We start from the raw sequence: 20,565 nt of genomic DNA, 5'->3' as shown, positions 1-20,565 counted from the left end.
ATGAGAATCCCCTGATCTGCGTTTCTTCTGTTTTATTACCACTTCTACATGAAATGCCATAAATTTTCTACGTATTGCAATAGTAAGAAGTATCCATATGCAAATGACATGTGATATGCGTTAAACCCCCCCCCCCCCACACACACACACATACAAACACATACTCATAGATAAAGTACAAGAGCACTACACGCGGATATAAAGTACAGGTAGGTTCTTTTTTATTTTAGTAACAGTCGATAAGTAAATAAAAGTCGCTTTGTAAGTTCGTACATACTCAATGAATAGTCCCTAAAAGTATGAGCGTCCTGCTCCTTCGGGAACTGATGCAGCTTCATGTATACTATATCCTTTTTCTTTTTTTAAAATTTTGTTTTGGAGGGTGTTTTTTGCACATAAGTGTAACATTGTTAGTAAGGGTACTCAGAAGCTACGAGTTTAAATATTCAACGATTTGTTGGTATATAAAAAATTAAGGATTAATTTTACAATGCCTGCTACTCAGATGATATACTCACTCAGAAACGAAAAGTTATGCTATTTTTATGAAAATGAGTTAAAATTTCCCTAACCCGTTCCTATCCCACCCTTTTAAAGCGGTCCTACTTATCGATGCGCAGCTCGAGTTGGTATTGTAAAGTTTAACATAGTAAAAGTGCAAAGTTTCCGTGTATGTGGAAATAGTATATCTTTATATGATACTGCTCAAACAGACGGTTCTACCAAATTTTGACACCTTTCTTACATGTTCAGGTAGGTTAGAGCTTTGTATTTTCTTTAGCAGAGCCTGCATTAAATGAGGGGCTCCATTACTACTTGCAGACTGACTTCAGAAGGGGTGAATGTAAATATAGTGTGGACGTGTCTTAAAAACTACAGTGCATGAAACCCGAACCAACTGGTAGGTGACTACTAAAAAACACTAATGCTATGAGTCTGGGCAGGAACACAGCAGGGAGGCCCGAGCAGTAGCGAGGGGGTGAGTCCGTAGGGAGCAGGCGCGTCAGCGACGAAGTATATGCTTAAATATAGATAGTGGAAGGGCGTGCTCATACGTACACCATCATCAATTAAAATTCATTTCAGTATCCTATGTACCGATAGTAATTAGACTTCATGTTCACACTCATATCTTCACGAAAAGTGTTTCACTTCGAATTTTACCTATAACTTTTCTATTTGATATGACAATCTGCTCGAGTGACCCTCTTTATTTTACAATTCATCATTTTTGGTAAATTTGAAGGATAGTATATGCAAATATGGACATGTCCAAATGTAGTTACATCGCATTGTACTCGGAATAATTTCCGTTAACCTTTGCCAGTACATAATAAGTTAGGTAGATTGAGATTAGTGGTTGGCATCCCACAGGCGGTCGCGTTGAGATTTGGGTAAGAGTGCACTTTATGCCGAACATTCATTGGAACCGATTCCTCGGAACAGTTCAGAGATCAGTTCCCAAAAATGATCCCATCAATCGAAGCAATTGAAAAGTAAATTCTGGACAAGTTCTGCAGACTACCTAATAAGCAATTGTAATCTAACTTCGCATCAGCAAACTAAGATGTATCACAACAGCGACAATAGTTTACGATGCCACACTTAAGAAAAATTTACTCTTCAATTGCTACGAATAATGGAAATGTCCTTGAACTGGCGCTAAACTATTCCGAGAAATCAATTCGGGTGAAACGGTAACAATCAATTTTGAAATCTAAATGGGGGGGCTGCGGCCCCCCAAACTCCCCGTACAAGGACCAAAAGAAAACACCCAAACAATAAATGATAAAACCACTACTATAAATCTAACGTATTAAGGAACAAATAAAGTAACACTCACCACTAATTATAAATCAATCCAGCATGACGAAAGAAAATGAAATAAATTTCACCAGCCAGCCAGAGGGAGCCGGAACAACCAGTAGCAAACTCTCCACTTCTGACTACGGCACATTCGACCCACATTAAATTTTCGTCCACCTCAACTGTTACTCAAGGACCTCCGGTAAGATCACTAGAATTTATAACTATTGTTTCAAGACGCACCTCTATACAGAAACACAACCAATCCGAAACAATGTGCCTACAAAGTCCGGTGGAAGTTCTGGAATACTTGTTGATAATGAAATCATAATTAGAAACATTACAAACAAAATAATAATAGTAATAAATAAGTAAATAACAAAGTTCTTAATGTTAATCCACACAATATTGCGAAGCTATAGGAATTCACTTCAGTATCACAAACATATTTCAACAAATAATAATAATACTGATAATAATATCCGAAACTCACTTGAGATTATCACAACAAAACGACACCCAAACTGACGTAACATCACACTTCAATGCAACACACATGTTCAACCGTACAACATTCGAACATCAGTCACGAATACATAACCAATCAGCGACTTCAATACAACCAACCACAGCACAGGAGGCAACATCAGTGCCACGAACCGCTAAAACACAGATTTCGTACCTGTTACAGATAAGTGATTACATTCCTCCAATGCCATAACCTGTGACAGAATCACGTGTTTGGCTTAAAGTGAACTCTAGCCGAGATTTGAAGTAAATTATATATACCTGAACGTAATTTGACGTGTTGATTTGGTTTTCCTACATGATGTAATGTTTCCGCGCAAGCACAGATTTGGTTACAGTTCAGTACAAATTATTTTTGAGCGGTCATGTACCGTAAAAGCAATAGGGCAAAAAAACACCGAACCTGTGTTACTACGTGGTCACGGAATGCAAAGATTTTGTCTGAACCGAGTATAGGCAGGGTGGAGCTGGTAGGCCGGGTACGGCTACTAGCGGGCGCTAAGCGATGAAGGGTATATGCATGAAGAACATGGTGCAAGAATGCTGACATGTGCTAGGTGGCCACGAAAAGGATGGAAGAGTTTACTTTGAACCAGAAGTAACGAAAGTTCATATTTGGTCACGAAGATTGTTCGTGGAGCTGAACACAAGTCATATTGAATTCAAGATGGTGGTGATGCGACCATTTTCGGCATCTACACCGCGGCGCTTAACGGTTTTTAACACCAGTCTTGCTTAAAGTGTCATTAACCATTGATTTATATGCTAGTTGAATTCTTTATTTCGGCCTAAACAAGTTAAATTTCCTATTACATTTGCCAGAATGTAACCTTGTAAGGCAATATGGGTGGCATTAAAAAAAAAAATAAATAAAAAAAAAAACTGCGTGTCGTGGTAATGCATTTGTTGGTTCCTTTACCGTAACTGGAACTTCTATACGCATGTCGAGATAAACTACTTGAAATTATTATTATTATTATATATATATATAATTTTTTTTTCTTCAAAATTTTATACCAAAATTCTCAGAAGCCTCTCGAGTTAAAGATGAAAGTATATGTTCATTAAAAATAGTAGTGTCCCAATATTTTCGAAAATTCGGGAAGGCAAGGAAATTTTTCCCTACGTTCAAATCTGTTCTGTCATTGGAAAAAGATTAAACCATTTGAAATTAACTCTACGTAGTTATCACTACGCACTTTCACATCATATGTCAAAATGCGTGTCCTAAGAAGGGATTTGAAATATATGCCGAAGATAGTCTCGCTAGTCCCGTACGTTCTTAAAATAGGAACTTCATATACAATAAATTCATTAAAAGTGGATAGCTAGGCCTACCTCAGCGTTTCAGAAACTTGTTCTAAAGAAATTATTAGTTGTCAGGATGGCTGCAAAGTATTGCCTTTGTAGGTCAGAATTTAGAGAATGAATAGTTTTATTCAAAGACTTTGGGCGGGGGAGATGCATCATAATCCCATCGCTGCAGAAATTCGGTGGCTTCTGGTCTAATCGACACTTGGTTTTACAGGCCCTTTTGAAACTCACGTATCACTTTCCAGGGAGCTCTGCAGAGGCTGAAGAAATGAGTTTGGCGGTGTCAGATTCGGGCTGTGCAGTGGATGCATTAAAACTTCGCTCTACAGTTCTCTCAATTTCTGACGCCTCGTTTAAGGTGTATGCAGTTTGGCATCATCGTGGTATATAACACCGCTTTCTGTTCACAATTTCCGTACGTTACTTTTGAACTGCTAGGTGCACTTGCTCTAATTTTTGCTAGCACAGGTTAGTGTATAGTTTTACGTGACAGCAGCTGTTCGCAACGCATGGTGCTCTTTTAGTCCCATCGTACTCGACATAACACTCCGGGATATCGGTGTTGGTTTGCCACAGACTGAGGAGCTTCTCGCTTCGACCACGGTTCTTCACATATTGTTGTACATATCCCCTTTTCACCACACCACTCGTGATCATCCACGTCAGATGTAGCTCTTTTTTAATTTATTTATTTAATGAATTAACGTTGTTTGATGTTTGTGATTGGTGATGTCATCTCTGCTCATGTTCCGGTTGTAATGCCCCGCTATTGTGCATCAGCACCGCATTACAGATTTTCTAAATTGTATGTAGCAGTGTGGACATCGGTCCGTATCAGAAGATATAATTCTTGATTTAAATTTTTCTAATCGAAAATAATAAACAAACTAAATGTACTAATCTAGAACATTATGGAATGAATTAAGAATTTGTACATGGAAAGTGATTAAATTGATAAACATATTGAAAATCTGCTGAGAAGTGCTGGAAAGAAAGGATAAATATTCCAGGTAATCGTAGTAAATAAAGAAAAGTTAAATGTTTCCAAGAAGAGTAATCCAAATAAAAAATGCAGTTGTAATCTAAAATTCAGGTCGGGAGAGACTTCCCTCTCCCTATTCTCCATAAATGTGCTACCACTGCCAATAAATGGATTAATTAAATTCAAAATTATTCAAAGTTAAATAAGTTTCCTAAATTTCATGTTTCTAGTTCATTATTTGGATTCTATTGATGAAAAATATAATCTAATTGTGCACACTAACATAATATTTACCATGTTCCATATATGATAACAACTGAGTTTATCACTTGAAATAACATCATGATAGTATATTTATTTTAATACAGAACTATTATTATTATTAATTTTATTGGAGTACATAAATCCGCCAAAAGTTATCTATGCTGTTTGATTATGTAAAATGATTAAAAATATATAAGAAAATATAAATGAAGTATGATTATAATATATGTAGATAGATATATACTAGTAAGAAGATAAAAATACGATAAATATTTATGATTACGATGATGAATGTTTTACTACGAGAGGAAGAATATTATTTATAAAATGGCGGAGATGAGTAATTGTTCTGTGCAAATAATAATAATAATAATAAGCAGTATTTATGAGCAGAAATGTATAGCTATCGAGATGTCATGGGAACATTGGAGCAAGATACGATCAAGCAAGTTATTCAATCAATAAACCAAATGCATGGATTACATAGTCATTCTTATTCAGCATGTTGACTAACTGTTATTGTTATTATTTCATGTAATATATTTTTGCAATAGACGATAAAACTGCATGTGTATATGTTTTATTTGTTTTCTAAGTCTGTCTTTGATCAAAAATCATATATATGTATATACATATTGAATCTGGATACCTTCTGAAGTTCCCAAGCCGTTACGCGCGAGGGTGGCGACTCCGTTGATGCCGGGCCAAATTTTGATAAATGTTTACATATAAATTATAAGTATCGCCATTTTCCTGACCAATCTCATCTACGGGTTGAGGAGGTGCAGTTCACGGTCTTGCTCAACTTTTGCCAGAGTATCATCCGTTTTTTGCTGCGGTTGGTTGTCACTGCGAGGAGCATATTTATCAAAATTTCAGAACTAAAGCGTTTGCACGGTGTTTTTACTGTTGCTTTTAATAAGGTCTTGCTTAAAAATAACAAATTTCTTCACGGTCCTACACAACGTTTGCGCCTTTATCAAAATGTAAAATTTAGTAGTTTTGCCTAACATTCTCTTCTTCGCAGCGCAATATGTTTTTATAACACACATGTACTAGCTTAGCCTGTCACTTATCAGGTGGCGTTATTCCTGATCCGCTGCGATTCATATACCCTGAAATTTGGGGCACTAACCCCATATCGTAAGCAAGAGACTCTATACTTTTTTTTGGACCACCTGATGTGAAGAAGGAACCTTGGCTGCTCTCTTTGTCACCTAGCCTGTACGTTCGGGCCTGCATTCTAGAAATTTCGCTATATTTGTAAACAGAACAAGCAAAGTTCTTTATTATACACCTTACAATCAAGAAATATTGCATATTGTGGTATTATGATATCATACTCTGTGCGAGTAATTCGATCAAATGTTTATATTCATAAAAAGTTCATGATTGTATGAAAGTTTACATTGAGTATTATACGGTTTTAAAGTATAAGCCGCTGATATTCATAAGAGATTTTGAGTGTTTTCAGTTTACCAAATAGTATTCTTCACATGGATATTTTATTTGGTTCCTTACTGATTGATGCCTGACTAATATTCACTTGTGTGCTCTAAATGGTTCCTTGAGATATTTTGCACTTTTATTTCCGTGGCGCTTGCCCAGATAAATGCGTACAGATTGTTAATATATATTTAAACTAATATGAACCCTTACGTATATAATTGTGTGTCCGGACTATTACAAAAGGGACCAACCAGCATGTGCTAAGGGCTACAAAAGAGCACAAATGCAATGGAACAGCTTGGGCAGGAATGCAGCATACAGATTCAATTTCAAATCGTCCAGGCAAAGCCAAATTTGTCCCCATCAGTCTGATTTCAATTTTTTAAATATGGAATCTATATACAATATAATTAGACCTGAATTTTTTATTTTTGGTGAAAAAAAATTCTTCGATATACAGCCTTTCAAAATGGCTCCCCCTCTTCTCGGGTTGCTACAAAAACTTAAAAATGTAATCAAAAATTTTATTGTAGAGAGACGAGTGTACTTAGTGACATAATCGCAATAGTAGGAAGAATGTAAAGTAGTGTTTGGGAGGAGAGGCAAAATTCATCTGGTGGTCCAATAGGAATTGCGCAATTGACTTGCAATGTTGCCGAGTTTGAAAATTTTACTAATTAAAATCTTTGTTTCTGTACTCACGAGCCATATCAACCATCTGCTTCTAGCATCGAAATCTACTCGATAAGGTCTCTTGAAAAATGTAAAGGACTTCAATTTCTACTTATTACATCCCACGTTATAATGTGATGAAAAGCTGAAAATTTCAAGACCATGTTTGGCTGCCTTTTTCTCAAACCCCACCATTTAAAAATCTGAATTTTCTACAGCTATTGGAGAAGTACCTAGGTGTTTAATATCAGTTAACCGTTCATGTGACTGCAGCCCCAAACGTTCGCAATTAATTACTGATAGTTCGATTTTTGTACTTGGGATGTAAATATTTCCTATGGGCATTTACTTCCTGTACAGAGATTTGGAAGGCAGTATAAATATTTTGAGAGATGAGTCCTGACATCAAATAAAGTTCCTACAAACATGGGTATAATTCCGCTTCATTTTCGAGTTAAAGGTTTTCCAGCTTGGACCCAACATCGCCTCGCGACAATGAAAAATAAAACATATTTCGCGTTAAATGAGAAACTGAGTTAAGGTTATGATGAAATTCAGAAAGTTAATTTATATCAATATGATGATTTTTGCGTGAGTGAGGGCGATGCAATTCAGTTGGCAGTGTTGCCAGCTTGGTATAATTTGTTTCCAAATGACACTATGGTTTTTGATATTTGTTGTTCATCAATGATTGTAAGCATCGCATGAAGCACCATATCAGCAGTTTTCGAAAATTTACATGTATTTCATTAAAAGGTTTTGTTTTTCTCTAGAAGCAAGAGAATTATCACTAGTAACATGACATTGTAGTGCATTAATTAGTGTTTGTGTGAATAAAATTGGAGAAGTCCTATTGCAGAAAGAACAGTGTTAAATGTGTTGATTATGCTAAAAGGCGTACGAGGATTGTGTACAGAAAGAATTCTCGAAAATTTTTATGTTAACGGTAAAATATGTGGATTGTGTCCAGAGTGTTTGCCCAAACGTAGTATTAGGAGAGAATGATTATTTGTGTAAAGGATGTTTTGACTGTTTTATAGTGAAGAGCGTAATGTGTGAGATATTGATGACCACGGAAGAAAGTGTAAAGATGAAATTATGCTAAAGAATTTGTTCCTCTGAATAATTTGGAAACCCCAAACCAGACTAGTATACTAAACATGAATATGTCGCCCGCCATGAAAGGGACCGTTATCTGTGAAACCTAAACTACAGCGAAGCTGTGCGTCAAGAAAGCGTAAAGAATTGAGCGAAGAATTTGTTAAATTCGCGACTACAAAGGTTGCGAAAATTTACAGCACTGCAGATGATTTACCGGGAAGTAGCGGTTCGTGTAGTTCCTATGAACAGTGAACAGAAAATATAAATTTGGCATTGAACTCAGCAGATCTGCAACCTACTACACCTTTTGACTGGTGCAATTCCTTTAAAAAAAAACTAAATAAATAAACAAAATACTAAGTTCCCAAATGTAACAAATTACATCATGAGCAAACACATTTGATTAAGAACAACGGAATATATGCCAAACCTGATCCCTAAGGTGGCCATTCCATCTGAGATAACGATCTCCAGACAGCCGTGAACTAATGACTAATAACAGCTGACTATCTTGATTATTCGGTTCAAAGTCCAAATAAGTCGGACTGTATAACTGTAAAAGATTCAATTGGAGACTGAACAACAAAAGGAAGTCAATATTTAACTCGATCTATCAGAGAAATATACCTGAAATTTGCTCAGAAACCCCCGAGAATGAACTTCAAACATTCAAAATTCTACGCTTTGAGACCTAAATAAGTTGTTCCATAGCCTCCAAAGGATGTCTGCATTTGTGTTCATTGTGCCAACTTCAAATTTGCTGCAGTTGCAGTACTGAATGTTCATGATCTACCCCATTGAAGACACAAATGTATTGTTCTCATTAGTAGGGTGTAATACTACAAATGAAGCTTGCTTTCTGCAACAATAGGAAAGGAAATTTTATTATTTTTATTATTACGACTTACACAGACGTGGTTTTTCTTCGACATTTTGGTTTTACTAATGATAGTAAATATAAAGTGAAATTCAGACTCAATGTTGCAAACTATCAATAACACACAAGATAAAACCTTTTAATGAAATACATGTTTTCGAAAATTGTGCCGATGTGGTGCTTCATGCGATGTTTACAATCATTGATGAACACCAAATATCAAATAAAACGGTGTCATTTGGAAACAGAAATTCTGCCAAGTTGGCAACACTGCCAACTTAATTGCATCGCCCTTACCCACGTGAAAATCATATTGATACAAATAAACTTTCTGAATTTAATCATAACTTTAACGCGAAATATATTTTATTTTCCGTTGTCGCGATGAGATTTTTGAGTTCCATCTCAACGACGTAAATTTATACGTATTCAACTACGGAAGGAGCGTCAGCGAAGGTAGAATGACGCATACACAGAGCGCCGAAGGAAGATTAGCAGCAGACCGGTGTGCCCGAGATTATTCGAGTGCAAATCACGATGCTAGGTGTGCTAACGTGGTCGCCAATGGAAGTACATGCTGGTATCCGGTATGAATAGACATGTTGGACTAGTGTCCGTTACGCATGAACGCCTACAGACCAGTGGGGAAGAGGTCATGTCAAATGGTTGGTCGCTGGTGTTGCATGTTCAGTAAAGGAAGGCAGTGTATGTAGGATGAAATTCGAAGTGAGCGTCCTTCCACATTCAGAAAGTTCATCAGCTAGGAGAAAATTCCAAGTATCACACTCCGCTGGAAAGGTTACGGCCACAGTGTTCTGGAACACGAAAGGTGATTCTCCTTGATTTCCTCCATGAAGGGACAATCAGTGCGATATGCTACTGCGACACCCTCACCAAACTCAAGTCCCCTATTCGACGAAGGAGTCTAGGGCTCTTGACTGAAAGTTTGTGCTCTTGAACAACGCAAAACCACACACAGCAAAGCTCACACAAGATCAGATTCGCCGCTTCGGATGGGAGAGACTGGATTTCTTTAATCAAAAATATGTGTACTAATAACATTTAAAAGTAGTTTTATCGTTATCCTGATAACAAAGGAGCACGGTGGCTCAGTTATAGAGCTGACTTTGGTGCGAGAGGTCCTGGTTCAATCTTTGGTAATGTCAGTGTGTTGTAGACATCTGGGTATTCTCGAGGTTCTCCAGTTTTCTCACATTCCACCAATTATTTCATAATCATTCACTTTCATTAATCACCCGTCTTTTAGCTACAGGTCTAACTATAGAAAGTAAAGCTAAAAATGTTTAATTTTCCAATATCTTCCGTTGAATACGTGGGACGCGACAGTGGGAATTTGTAACTTGGGTATATTTTGTTCAATATATTATGCTTATTGGTTATTTATGGAGAATAATGTTTTCACTAGATAAATATTGAACTGCGGCTATAGTTTAATAGTATTCACTGCTAATATGTACTTTATTTTTAATAGGATTTGTAACAGCTGATGAAGATAAGGCAAGTAGTGGAACTGTTGAAGATGATCTCGGAGCAAGCCGGGAAGGATCGAGGACGGGTAAGTTTCATGCATAACGTGGCTTAGGAATATTGGTGTGTGTTTAGTGTACTTAGATCTTTGTTAGAAATCTAAAAAGCAGTTCAAAATCCTGTCATGATTAGTTTAATTTCAATATCTTAGTAAATATGAAATCTATTGTGTGAAGTAAAGTATGCAGTACTTCATTTTCCAAACTGAAGGATAGCTAATACAAAATTTAAAATGACAGAAGACTTAGTATCTAATCAATAGTTAGAATTTTCAACTAATCTTGGATGCAATCTTCTAAACCAAATCTAGAGTAGGAATCTGTTTTAAATTCAACATTGACACAATAATGTTTGAACTTGCATTTGTTACTGCATATTACGTTGTTGAAAATACAAGATACCTAGATAATTTAGTATTAAGGGAAAATATCCAGGTTAGTAAACACTAGATAGTTAATTACAAAAAGGTCTGAAGAATTATCTAAATATCTACAAAAGAATACAAGCATACTCTCGATAATATACGAGTAATGAGAGTTGAAGAAAGGAAAATTCAGTGATACAAAGTGCATTTTTCCTCTAATGTAATTGAATAATTAGTTTTACGCGTTCATTTTCTTTTCACTGACTTCCCGCGAGTTTCAATATAGTTTTTTAGCATATTTTGGTGTGTAATGATAGACATGGTATGCATTTTCATAAAAGCTAGTCTCTTAGATGTTAAAAATATGTGGAATTGAGATTGAAAGTTGTATTATCTGAACTATCATTACATGATTTTTTTAATTACTTAATCGTAGATGATGAAGTTGTGCAACGCGAGGAGGAAGCTATTAAATTGGATGGTTTAAATGTGGCACAAATAAAAGAACTGAGAGATAAAGCAGAAAAATTTGAATTCCAGGCAGAAGTAAATCGTATGATGAAACTGATCATTAACTCTCTTTACAGGAATAAGGAGGTAAGTTTACATATTAACATACTGTTATAATAGTTATGTATAGATTTTTTTTAATCTTAGGTAAGTGGGCATCGGAAGAGATGATTTTTGTATAGAATATGCGATGATACAGAGCAAATAAAAGGAAAGTATATTGAGATTTTCTTTTACACCATACTATTATGTCTTGTAGGTTGCAGTAGATGGATAATTAAAGTAAATGTGTATGGAAGAATTGGTGGAATGAGACTGTAGAAGAAATAGAATTCACGGACACAATGTTCATCACACTTACGGTCTGGGATCGAACCAGGGACGCGTAGCACTAACCCTTTCCGAATCCCGGCTTTTTGGGCTATTTTTTAGACTTTCAGTCAAGCAGCTACTGCATCGTCACTATTTATCCTAAGATCATGCTTCATACCTCATTCTCTTCAGAATAGAGCTGGCTTTCAAATGGTATCACTTGCATGCTCATACCATATACCAGAAGCGGGGAAAATGATAAAGGGAAAAATTTTTTCTCGAACTTTGCCCCTCCCCCCTGGACCCCCCATGTGTGAACGTAGCCATCTAAAAAATCTGATAAATAGTACTTGGTATACTGAATGGGTGTGCCAAATTTCAAGTTTCTATCTTGAATAGTAAGGGCGGGAGAAATTTTATCAAGAATTCCCACAATGCCCCAAATTACCACAAAACACTATCTCAGGGAAAAAATTTCCTGAAACATCCCTAATTACCCTAGGGTCATGTGTCGCCCATATTCTCTTCTGAATAGAACTGCCTTTCAGGCGGTACCATTCACATGTCTCCATTATGTATCTAAGGCGAGAAATTCCCGAAAAAAAGGGATTTTTTGGGTCTAAATTTCCCTTTTTTCAACTTTTAGCCCCTCTGGACCCCCCCCCCCTTCCTGTTTTAACGCAGAAATCTGAAAAAAAATCTGTTAAATACTACTCGGTGGACTGAATGTTTGTGCACAATTTCAATCTTCTAGGTGCAAAAATAAGCCCGCCAAATCAAAAAATTCAGAAAATGCCCCATATTACCCTATACAGAAGTATATTTTGGAAAAAGAATCAGGGACGTCCCTAATTACCCTAGAATAATAATTCTACCGTCATTCTCTTCAGAATAGAACTGCCTTTCAGACGGTATGATTCACGTGTCTCTATCATGTATGTGAGGCGGAAAATTCGTGAAAAACGGGATTTTTGGTCTAAATCCCTTTTTTCAATTTTTTCCCCCTCTGGACCCCCCTGTTTTAATGCAGAGGTCTGAAAAAATCTGATAAATACTACTAGGTGGGCTGAATGTTTGTGCACGATTTCAATCTTCTAGGTGCAAAAGTAAGCCCGCCAAAAAATATACCGACCATGTCCCATTTTCCCTATATAGAAGTATATTTTTCAAAAAATCCCTGAGACGTCCGTAATTACCCTAGGATAATGATTCGACCGTCATTCTCTTCAGAATGGAACTGCCTTTCAGGCGGTATGACTCACGTGTACCCATCATGTATGTGAGGCGGGAAAATCCTGAAAAACGGGATTTTGGGGGTAAAAATATCCCTTTTTTCAACCCTTTGCCCCTCTGGTTCCCCCCCCCCCCTGTTTCAACTCACGAATCTGAAAAAAAAATCTGGTAAATACTACTCGGTGGACTGAATGTTTGTGCAAAATTTCAATCTTCTACGTGCAAAAATAAGCCCGCCAAAAAATATTGAACATAGGCTTAGTAAATGAAAAAATACATTTTAGAATTATGACGTCATCACCTCCTATGTCTGGACGCAGGAAGGTCTGAAACCATACGTAATGTCTTCTACAATGCCTCTGGACTTGGGGGGGGGGGGGACGAAGAAGCTCAAATAGAAGAGAAATAACGCAATGTACCATGAAAAACGCGTATGGGTCGAAAAGACCCATAGGATCCCCAAAGGGCTAAAGGCGAGCACTACTACTAAGTCAGTGTGCCCTAAATAGTTTTGAACAGTGCATTATCAAGGGTGAAAGTGACCAATGGCTATTGAACTGATGTCAGCAATTTGGTCTTCGGACCACCTTTTAGAATTACATTTAGTGTATCGTAGTGAAATTTTATAATAACTGTTGTGGGAGACTCGCAGAAATAAAAATATTCGTAGTTTGTAACTCATTTAGTTATGCAGGTTACTTATTTACTTATTAATGAACGGTATGGTTAATTGTTTGTTTGTCTCATAGGTTTTCCTGCGAGAACTTATTTCAAATTCATCAGATGCTCTGGACAAGATCAGACTACTCTCACTTACTGATAAAGGTGTACTAGATACCACGAATGAATTAAGTATAAAATTAAAGGTAAGAATAGTTAACTTGTTACTGATTTTTTTTTTCTTTATTTGCGTTATCAACTAACTGTAATCAGTCATCAAAATAAATGTGGTATGCAAAACAAATGTCTTCATTAAAGTATTTTTGAAGATAGTAATTTAATACTATGTAATGTCCTATTATATAATGCATGCTGCTTCAACGTTTTCCTAATTATTTTTCTCAGTATAACTTGTTCTACCAATCATTCAGATAATACTGTATTTTCCTTGTAATTTTTTATTTAAAAAGTTCTCGACTTTACCGTTCTCGCGGTATCATTAACTCGGTCATTATAGTTGAGACGCAATAAGAAAGTTCCGAAAGATATCGCGAGAAGTCGTAAGTTTTTACTATCGTGTAGAGCGTTATCAAGTGAATGAAGCGTCTTCTAATTGTTGTGGATTTTAGTTTTTATCAACAAAGAAATCCAAATTGTATGCTCGTATTTGGATCTAGCAGATATTTTAAGTATTTGTAGCAAGAGGAATCAATTTCTTTACATCAAAAGCGTGTGAATTTATCAGAATTCATTATCATTTAGCACTCAGTGCTTAGTTAGATAATTTATTCCTTTGGCTTCGTTAATAAATTTCAGTTTTAGTTTGATTTCCAGAGTTGGCTTATCAATGTCTGCTTATAATCTAATAAGTACATCAATTTGATCGTTTGCAAATTCTTTTATTGTATAAATCTAGTAGTCAGTCCCTTACATGAAGACCCGACAGTTCTGGCAAAATTTTAAAAATACAAATAACAATTGGTAGTTTATATCGCAGAAATGAACATATTCATTGTATTTATGCAATTTACCAAAAGCTCTCACTAAATGCGATATTTCACATTAAGGATTGTAAGAGCATTAATAGAAGTATGAGTGAAAGTATCAACAGTCAGAACACCTCAAAACTAAGAAAGAAAATTACAAATCATAGAAATACTAGAAATATACATAACTATACAGAAAATACGCTAATGAATACAATGACTAATAGCTACTTTAAAGAACTGAGCTCATATTATGAAAAATCTACCTTGGCACTTGATAAAAAGCCATGTCATACATGAAATAAGAGTTTGTAGGTTGTCCACACACATTGTCGATGTGAGAGGGTCAGATTTGAAACCTGTCGCAATCTTGACCTTTATAGCAATCCGAACCATGCTTTTAATGTATTTGGTTTGCCAAGAATTATTCCCTCCGATGAGGAGTGTTAAATTCCATCTCAAAGGTGAGCTTTCCCACAATAATTAACCAAACAAATGGCTGGTATTTTCAGTAGAAACATGAACCAAATTTGGAGCAACCATGCAAATATGGCCAGTGATTATAATAAGAAATGGCATATTCGATTTCTTGTAAAGATAGTTTTGTCACAACTTTAGTCTTTCGGGATTAAACGTGCAATAACTTGGGAATAACTTAATGTAATGAAGCAAGAGAAAATGGTAAGAGTAACACGAATCCTAATCTAGTTTGCCTTGAGGATTTTTTATCACTTGAGCTAAAAGAAACAAGGGAGCTTCTCCTTTATTTAATGCTCTATTGCTCTAGCACAGACTAGTCAGCCATCTGCTGCTGATTATTTGTAAATGGTCAAGAATGCTTTAACATGTAGTATGTAGAAATCTATATTTCGATAACTTCCCGAGTTTTTCATCCGTAACGTTTTCTCTCTTTATTTTTCTTTCTCCCTCTTTTTCTTTCTCCCTCTTTTTCTCTTTCTCCCTCTTTTTCTCTTTCTCCCTCTTTTTCTCTTTCTCTCTCTTTTTTCTCTTTCTCTCTCTTTTTCTCTTTCTCTCTCTTTTTCTCTTTCTCTCTCTTTTTCTCTTTCTCTCTCTTTTTCTCTTTCTCTCTCTTTTTCTCTTTCTCTCTCTTTTTCTCTTTCTCTCTCTTTTTCTCTTTCTCTCTCTTTTTCTCTTTCTCTCTCTTTTTCTCTTTCTCTCTCTTTTTCTCTTTCTCTCTCTTTTTCTCTTTCTCTCTCTTTTTCTCTTTCTCTCTCTTTTTCTCTTTCTTTCTCTTTTTCTCTTTCTTTCTCTTTCTCTTTTTCTCTTTCTTTCTCTTTCTCTTTTTCTCTTTCTTTCTCTTTCTCTTTTTCTCTTTCTTTCTCTTTCTCTTTTTCTCTTTCTTTCTCTTTCTTTCTCTTTCTCTCTCTCAAAACTTCCTTAGCTCCGTGACTTTTATTTCTTTTCACGTTTGTTTCGAAAGTTTGATTTTATCTGTTTGGACACTGTCGGCTGTTTCGCGCTCCACGTCAGGAACACCTTGAAAATTTTGGAAGAAAAAATAAACCAAAACGAAGGATGTAGTTTTGGAAGAAAGTTTGAAAGTAATTTTAGCTTGATTAATTCATAAGGCTTTTTTGTAACGATTGGCCGTATTTGAGTTTCGGCGCGTAGTGATGAGCCTCTGCTAGTAAGAAATTATATTTATAGAAATACATTCAACAATGTTGACGTAATAAAGAATTTCATTATAGTAGTAAACTTTCAGTACATGCTAGTTGACTACAAATGTAATAATTCTAATGTTAGTATTTTCTGTATTTTATACAATAGAAGTCTTGTTGTTTTACTTTCTGTACGTGTAAATCTTCAAATGTAAGTATTGGTTAAGGTGTGGAATGATCTGTAAATATGAAAACTGTAGTAGGATTGGGACATTATGGGTGTAGCGACGAAACTTGACCTTTACATTGTGGTTAATTACTTAATGATATAATAGAATGTATGTTTTAATTTGGAAAACTTTCCCGTACTAAATCATACGGTGAAATGTATTTCTGCATATTGTTTCGCAGCACAAATTTCTCCGCACTTCAAAACTCGATGCTACATGAATTCATTCCGTATGAATTATAGGGAAGTCTAAACCGCTTACATTTCATATAGCAACGAGTTGTTGAAGTGGGCGAAAGAGTAACTTGGTACTCCGAAACAGTACACAGGAATAAATTTCACGTGATGCTTTAAGTACAATAATTTCATTACTATTAAGTGTTTCTCGCTAATTTGTTTCATTTTTTGTGTAATTTCAGGCGGATAAAGACAATCATATATTACATATTATTGATACCGGTATAGGAATGACTAAAAATGATTTAGTATCACAACTAGGCACTATAGCGAAATCTGGCACAGCAGAATTCTTTAGTAAAATACAAGAGATTTCTTCTACGCAAGAGATAAATGATTTAATTGGCCAATTTGGAGTAGGATTTTACGCATGCTTCTTAGGTAAGTTATTTTAAAAGTTAATTCATTTCTGTAAGTTTAATTAGTATACGACGAACAGTCAAAATGATTCACGAAATTGTTGTAGTACTGGCAGCTGTGATACAATCATAATGAATCTCGTACACTCCTTAAGTTGGTAATTATGAACTTGACAAGGTAATAAGACAGTGTAAGAGTTATGTAGCTGAACAGAGGAGTCTGTGGTTCGTAGGCGCAGTTTTCGAGCAACGCGCAAGCATAAAATTCATGTATAAATTGAGAAATCTGCTTCAGACTTTGATAGCCTTATAAACAGTTTAGCACAATTAGATATTTGGCTCGTTCCAAAGCTAAAAATGGATCTCAAAGATACCAGTTCCACCATTATAGAAGAGATCAAAACCAACGCGACGGATGAACCTCGGAAGATACCAAAAGGCTAGTCGTAGGACAGAAAATGGTAAAATTTGATATTACTTAAAATGACGTATTTGTGGGGAATTTTTCAAAACATTTTAATTTACTTTGCGTCTATAATACTTACAACGATATTTTGGTAGATGTAATTATAAACTTCTGCGAATTACATAATTTTAAGCATTGGTGCGAATTTTACCAGTGGTTACCATATTTCCAGAACAGCTTGATATGTTGCTGTAATATGTATTATAATCTTCACATCCATTGAAAACAATCTGCTTTGTTCCCATTTATTTGAAATCAGTCATAATGATCATATTATTAGATATTAAAATACTCCGGATATACATTGCCCCGTCCATCGCACTACTGCTCCACGTTATTGCAGTAGAGGCCACCAAAATTGTGGTGTTTGATATTGTAGTCCTTAGTTTGTAACAGTGCATAGCAAGTTTTCGTTCAACAAGTAGATCTGAAATATATAACAGCCTAACGTAGTACCATTTGAAGGAAAGGAAAAAAAAAAGTTGGGTTTGGTTTGCAACACTCTTAACCTGGTGGTATTACAGTATTACATTCACCCTGCTGATATTTGCTCGGTACAAAATTTTTGTCCTAGAAAAATCATAAAGGGTATATCAAGATCAATGGTCCCCCTGTATATGGATGAAGGTAAATGGAAATAACATACTGAATAAGATAATTGATATAAACTAACTCTTTCTACCAAAAAATAAAAAATAACCAATGAAAAATCTTTTTCAGGTGTGTAAAATGTTAAAATTATCAGATAATTAACATTTAAGATGCTGATCTAAATTGCCATATGTAAATCGGCAGCTAGATAAAATTCCTGGTAGTTAACTGTATCAAAATGAATAGAAAGGATAAGTTCAGCCATGCTGGAAATTCTGCCCATTAGATTTCGTCGAACCTTATTGATTAGTAAATAAACTACCAAATTCATAAATATTAAACTACTTCATGCTATAAATACTACGTTAAATATTACTAATATTTAACTTCCACCGAATGGACAGGCTTTACATAAATATCTAGCCAAATCTGACTATTCTCCAATGTAAATAATTGAACCGTGATAGCAAAGCTTAATAAAGAATACTTCTAACGCGAAATCAGTCTCTGAAGTCCTAAGCAAACTTCAATGCTAAACCTGGTATTTATTCTCGACAACTCCATGAAGAATACCTAATATATTCGTAATATAATAGTAATATCTGAACACTTGCTTCTACCGCAATCAGTCTGACATTCAGGAACTCAGTTGTTCAGAAAAGCTTAAATTAAATCAACCATGAATAATCAGTTTTCGAATACGTGTTTACTAATTCGTGAACTCTTTTAAATTGAGTAGTCTTTTCACTTCTTAACGAGTTTTCAAATTGGCATTGTGTTATGTGGTCAGGTTTCCAAATATTTTTAATAATAGCCCAGCAACATGCTGTAAGTACGTACTGCACCATCAGGAGTAAGTGGGTCGTGGCTAGATGAGTGTTATGTGTATAACTAGTGAGTATAGGGTTGCCAATTATAGGATATTCTGCAGCAGTCTGCCTGTCATGTCAAGATTAATATTTGCTTTAACAATGCAACCAGATTTTCTTTATAACTCTATGAAATAGTTTTGCAATGTTTTCCAAGGCCCTTCTACAATTTCCATGTCACAATCGTGATATTTTCTAAGAAGGCTAAGTAGAGATGTCAGCTAGTTCAAAGTTCATTAAAATCTGCGGTATGTATGGATTGACGAGTTCTTGATCCAATCTTTTGGCCTCTGCTTAGCAAAAGTGTAGTCTAGATAACTTTCCGAGCTGTTTTCCCACAAGAACTATCGAGACTGTCTACCTTCAGTTGGAATTTTCCATCCACTTCTATATTGAAAGTAGTGAAATTTGAGGTTTTGTAAGCTCTGTCTGTCTCTCTCTCTCTCTCTCTCTCTCACTTTCTCTCACTTTGACTTGGGTACATAGAGGTAGTTACTAGAACATCCCAGTCAGATTGTGCATAAAAATTTGCATGTAGGAAATATTTTATACAATTATTCACTCTTCCTTCTAGTGGCCGATCGTGTAGTAGTGACTTCAAAGCATAATGACGATAAACAATACATTTGGGAATCAGATTCTGGAAGTTTCAGTGTAGTAGAGGATCCACGTGGTGATACATTGAAGCGAGGAACTCAAGTGAGGTGAGTTTGTTACATAAAACTTTTTTTTTTTTTTTGAAGTTCATTTTTTTTATATTCTCGAAAATACACGTGAATTTAGTTAACTCGATATCTTAAATCATGAAGCCACAATTATCTTGTACAGCCACGAACATAAATAAGTAGAGGTTGAAACCATAAGAAATACTCTTACCTCTACTTATGTTCATGACTGTACAGCTCCAAGAAGGCGGTTCTCTTCAATTTGAGCTTTATTTCGTTGAAATTAAAGAATTCTTGTTTGTAAACTATTGTCCAGCAAATGCGTGGGGGGGGGGGGATACGTAGGTAAGTACGATTTTACTTGCTTTGTGTGTTACAGCGATAGGAGCCTGAAATATATAAAGTGAAAGAGCAGATTGCTTTTAATACTAGTCACTAAAATTATATTTACATTTGAAAGATTTAAAGTTTATCATTCTACAATAGCAAATAGAGAAATGTCATTAAAAAGAAAATAGTAACTGAATTAAGAGTAATCCTTTAAGTCACATTGAGAAAAGTATCTGTAGGATATAAACTTTAAATTCAATCTAGGGATTTGAGGTCTGAGTTGTATAAAGAAAAGTTGCAATTTGTGTTCTTTTACAGTTGTAATTTTTTCCCCACTGAATAAATTTGATCAATTTAAATATTCGACTTGTTCAGCTGAAGGTATTCTTTTATAGTATTTTAATTCATTAATTGCACGAATATTCTAATTTCTTCGTATAATTACATTTAAACTGTATTGACGTTGCTCGACTTAACGAGAGATCCAAACCAAATCATCTCACACTTCGAGTGTGACCAAATGCCATCGTGCACACAGAAAACGGATCAATTTATTGGTCTAATTCACTGGTCCTTATATTGTACAGTCCG

The 20,565-nt window shown here is 35.4% G+C and overlaps 1 protein-coding gene across 1 annotated transcript in view; it reads left to right on the top strand.

The window, feature by feature from the left end:
* The window catches only part of Gp93 (heat shock protein 90 Gp93), a 46,295-nt gene that overhangs the window by 840 nt on the left and 24,890 nt on the right, over nucleotides 1-20,565 (top strand). The window contains exons 2-6 of the mRNA XM_081742780.1: nucleotides 10,486-10,569; nucleotides 11,342-11,502; nucleotides 13,710-13,826; nucleotides 16,877-17,075; nucleotides 19,554-19,683. Of these exons, the coding sequence (XP_081598906.1) occupies nucleotides 10,486-10,569; nucleotides 11,342-11,502; nucleotides 13,710-13,826; nucleotides 16,877-17,075; nucleotides 19,554-19,683 (691 nt within the window). The remainder of the gene's footprint in view (nucleotides 1-10,485; nucleotides 10,570-11,341; nucleotides 11,503-13,709; nucleotides 13,827-16,876; nucleotides 17,076-19,553; nucleotides 19,684-20,565) is intronic.

This window comes from Thermobia domestica, chromosome 16 (assembly GCF_964235325.1).
Source record: "Thermobia domestica chromosome 16, izTheDome1.hap1.1, whole genome shotgun sequence".
In the NCBI taxonomy this organism is placed as follows: Eukaryota; Metazoa; Arthropoda; class Insecta; order Zygentoma; family Lepismatidae; genus Thermobia; species Thermobia domestica.
Note: the sequence above shows the minus strand (reverse complement) of the source record. Positions and strands in the feature narration are given on the sequence as shown.